At 39.1% G+C, this 5,000-nt stretch overlaps 1 protein-coding gene across 4 annotated transcripts in view; it reads left to right on the plus strand.

The window, feature by feature from the left end:
* The window catches only part of carmil1 (capping protein regulator and myosin 1 linker 1), a 22,864-nt gene that overhangs the window by 1,822 nt on the left and 16,042 nt on the right, over positions 1-5,000 (plus strand). For all 4 annotated transcript variants that reach the window (XM_087295139.1, XM_087295141.1, XM_087295140.1 and 1 more), the window contains exon 2: positions 580-677. In XM_087295139.1, coding sequence (XP_087151265.1) covers positions 580-677 — 98 coding nt within the window. The remainder of the gene's footprint in view (positions 1-579; positions 678-5,000) is intronic.

Below are 5,000 nucleotides of genomic sequence, written 5' to 3' on the forward strand. Positions count from 1 at the left end.
TCAAAACTGTGAGAAAAACACAAAATTCTAATAAAAACCCCAAAAACGTGACAGTCTGGAAAACGCAAATAAAAAAGAAAGTAGTGATTTCTGAATGCACTTTGACTAGTATATCATTGCAGACTATACATGTTCCTCAGGTTTTTTAAAATAATTGTATTGCAATTTTGGATCTTGTGACTCATTTCAGAAAAGTTGGAGCAGTAAAGCTTTTACCACTTTGTAATGTTGCCGTTCCTTTTCAGACGAGTGTTTCAGGTGTAAGTCGTACGGTGGGCAACAGTACAGGGTCTTCATTGTCACATTTTGCAGTTCAAACTGCGCCACACATTCTCTATTGGAGACAGGTCAGGACTGCAGGCAGGCCAGTTGTATTTTAGGGTTGTATATTGCGTGAGATAAAGTCAGACCTGTGAGATATAACTGATCTAATATTCTGACTTTTATTCTGCTTTGAGTTAAAAATAAGATGGAGAAGTGTCATGAACACACTCTTCATTCACACATTTACCAACACTTTAAATATAAATCTGTTTTTCTCACTCTGTTGTGTGTGTGTGTGTGTGTGTGTGTGTGTAGAGAGCGTTCAGGATGCCGTCGGGCTGCAGCTGAAGGTGTGTTTCCTCAAAAAGGTGAACTTGGAGGTCAAAGGTGACAAACTGGAGAGCAGAGTCCTGGTGAGATCAAATTCTGTCACAAATCTGCACATAATCCTGAACATCCACTACACACACTCTGGGCAAACCATGTTCTTGTTGTAATCAGCGTGTGTGTTTCTCTGTCTTCACACACAGAGTCACAGCGAGAGTTTGAGCAGCTCATAGAAACTAAAGTAAAACCCCAGTATCAGTTCCTTTGTATTATTGACACGTCTTGTGTGTGTTTACACTTAATATTTCCTCATTTGTAAGTCGCTTTGGACAAAAGTGTCAGCTGTAAATGTAAATGAGCGAGCGGCTCGCCATTCTGAATTTCAGCTGTGGAATTTACACATACCTTACTCTCGCAGTCCTGTTCTGACTTGACTGAGTGCTGATCCTCAGGACATGAAAGCCACACACACACACACACACACACACACACACACACACACACACACACACACACACACACACACACACACACACAGACACATTGCTGATCCTCAGGACATGAAAAGCAGCACACACACACACACACACACACACACTTGTACAGCTCTCTTTATGTCTTTCCCCACAGCTGTAATGATGTTTCTACTGTATATTCTCTTCCCCTAAAGCCTGTCCTCACAGGGAACAATCTGTACTTTAACATTTTTAAAATGCCTTTTCCTTATGGGGACCAAATAAACCAACACACATGTTCAAAAGTAACTGGTATTGCTATACCTGTGGGGACATTTGGTATGCAAGTTACACAAACACTGTACATTCCAGGAGCCTCCACAAGATCTTGCAGGATATTGTCAGCTGTTAGTCATGATGTTTGCCTGATAACTGCGTGTGTTTTAGGTTTGTGTGTCTTATTCGTCTGATGGAGTTCAGTGTCTGCTCTTCAGTCGTGACGGATCCTCATTTCGCTCTCTACATTGGATTAAATTAGAGAAGCTTTATGTATAAGGCTAATTAATAATTATATAATTACTGAAAAGTCAAATGATGGCAGGCATTGATTAATTCAGTCTTGAATCTAGCTCAGTCGATCAAAAGGAGAATTATCGATGAACGCTGGAAGCTGCTAATCAGTTATGTGAGAGATGATTAAAGTAACATGACTTTTATCAGCGATTACCCTCACCACTGTGATTGGCTTATTGTGACGTCAATGCCTGTGAACGCCTTGAGGGAATTCAAATTAACACAGAATGAATCAAACAGGCAAAATTAACTAATTTATCAGACATTACACAGCGCAGATACTCATATATCAGCACATACTAGTGAAAATCACCTTAAATGAGTTTATAGAGCACTCGCTCTGCTGTAATCATCAGTTCACCTCAGTGTCTGTGAGAATCATGAAGAGTTTAACGCTACTGTTTATCATAAACGATATCAAAACATGGCGAATACATCAGTGATAAACACTCAAGAACACAGTATATGTCAGTTTATAATTAGTGCTGAAGCAATGTATAGGAAACACACAGAGTTAGCAGCAACACAGTACTTATTTAACATTAAAGAGCCCCTATTATGCATTATAAAGGTCAGATTTTGGTTTTGAGGGTCTCCAACAACAGGCTGATCCGCATGCAGAGTCAAAAAAAACTTTTTCTTTGTCTTATAATCTGCATTTATTTTTACCTGATTATCCCAGCAACTCCCCCGTTCACATTTTACCAGATCTGGAACTACATATTTGGTGATGTACCAACACCAACGCGTTCAACCAAAAGAACCGAACACAACTCGATTCATTTATTCGACTCTGAGTCGACTGTTTCATTAAAGAATCAGTAGTTTTAAACACGGTGCACTTTCAGATTTACCCTCAGCTGGATGTGTTTGTTCACTCAGTGCTGTTACACTCTGCATGGCAGGTCGGTTTCAAAACCCATAATAGATGCTCTTTAATAACGTAAAGCTAACATTAAAACAATATTGGTGCTCACTGAACTGAACTGAACTGAACTAAAGCTCTGACAACTGAACTACACTGTTTTAATTCACTATAATCTTGTATGTGAAGCTGCTTTGATAAAGGTGAAGTGAGTTGAATTAGTTCATTGTTCATAATGTAGGATAACACAAAATCCCACTTTCCATTCCTCAGTGCAACTCAAAATATGAGTGAAACTGAAATATGAGCTTACAAAAAGGGAAACGATGCAAAGCTTTTGGATTCTTTGAATCAACTGAATCAAATTCTTCAGGAAGTGAATTGATTGATGTAGGATAGTTCAGTCAGAACACTGTAAATGAAGCAAAACTCAGTGTAAACTTGCAGAAAGCATCAGCTGCACACACACATACTGAAAGAACAGTGTGATTATGTGCTATTTTATTATTAAAGAGTTCTATTAAATAGAGCATGGCGAATAATCTTCCTCAGTAAACAAACAGAGTATGCAGTCATAATACACACGTCAGGATTATTCCATCAGACCCACTGAAAGACTAAACATTCTTACCCAAAATTCATTATTTTATGATGATAAGTGGGGCGTCACGGTGGCGCAGTGGGTAGCATGATTACCTCACAGCACTCAGATCTCTGGTTTGAGTCCCGGCTGGGTCAGTGCGTGTTTCTGTGTGGAGTTTGCATGTTCTCCCCGTGTTGGCTTGGGTTTCCTCCGGGTGCTCCGGTTTCTCCCACAGTCCAAACACATGCGCTATAGGGGAACTGATCAACTACACTGGCCGTAGTGTATGAGTGTGTGTGTGAATGAGTGTGTATGGGTGTTTCCCAGTACTGGGTTGCTGCTGGAAGGGCATCCGCTGCATAAAACATATGCTGGATAAGTTGGCGGTTCATTCCGCTGTGGTGACCCCTGATAAATAAAGGGACTAAGCTGAAAAGAAAATGACTGAATGATGTATTGCTGGATTGAACCGCATGTTATGACATTACAGCATGCTGTTGGTGGAATTCATTATTGGATTATTAATATGGATATAATGTGTTAAACAAACATGACTTGAAGGAGTGTGTGCATTAATCAGTGTTCATATGAATATTAGAAAACGCTTGAAAATGCTTTAAAATGCTTGAAAATGGAAATGTGCTGTCATCATTGATCTTTCAAAATATTTAACAATTTAAACCAAATTTTAAAAATCCTAATAAAGAGAGAAAATTGCAGTAATTTGATGTTTGACTTGGAGTAATTATGCCATGAAGTGTGTTTCTTAGAATACTAATAATACTTTACTGTAGTGTATACTGTATACTGTGCTGTAGAATACTATAAGAAGGAGCGTCTGATATAATGTGATCAGGTGTGTGTGTAAATATGTCATTTGCCAACCTTGTAAAGTGCTGTAATGGTTGAAGATGTACCTGGAAATGGCTGAAATTAATTTTAGAAAAGGTGAAGAACACTGATGAACACTGATGAACACTGATGAACTCTGATGAACACTGATGAACACTGATGAACACTGATGAACACTGATGAACACTGATGAACACTGATGAACACTGATGAACACTGATGAACTCTGATGAACACTGATGAACTCTGATGAACACTGATGAACACTGATGAACACTGATGAACACTGATGAACACTGAAGAACTCTGATGAACACTGATGAACACTGATGAACACTGATGAACACTGATGAACTCTGATGAACACTGATGAACACTGATGAACACTGATGAACACTGAAGAACTCTGATGAACACTGATGAACACTGATGAACACTGATGAACACTGATGAACACTGATGAACTCTGATGAACTCTGATGAACACTGATGAACACTGATGAACTCTGATGAACTCTGATGAACACTGATGAACACTGATGAACACTGATGAACTCTGATGAACACTGATGAACACTGATGAACACTGATGAACACTGAAGAACTCTGATGAACACTGATGAACACTGATGAACACTGATGAACACTGATGAACACTGATGAACTCTGATGAACTCTGATGAACACTGATGAACACTGATGAACTCTGATGAACTCTGATGAACACTGATGAACACTGATGAACACTGATGAACACTGAAGAACTCTGATGAACACTGATGAACACTGATGAACACTGATGAACACTGATGAACTCTGATGAACACTGATGAACACTGATGAACACTGATGAACACTGAAGAACTCTGATGAACACTGATGAACACTGATGAACACTGATGAACTCTGATGAACTCTGATGAACACTGATGAACACTGATGAACTCTGATGAACTCTGATGAACTCTGATGAACACTGATGAACACTGATGAACACTGATGAACTCTGATGAACACTGATGAACACTGATGAACTCTGATGAACACTGATGAACACTGATGAACACTGATGAACTCTGAT

This window comes from Danio rerio, chromosome 19 (genome assembly GCF_052040795.2).
Source record: "Danio rerio strain M-AB ecotype USA chromosome 19, GRCz13ab, whole genome shotgun sequence".
NCBI lineage: Eukaryota > Metazoa > Chordata > Actinopteri > Cypriniformes > Danionidae > Danio > Danio rerio.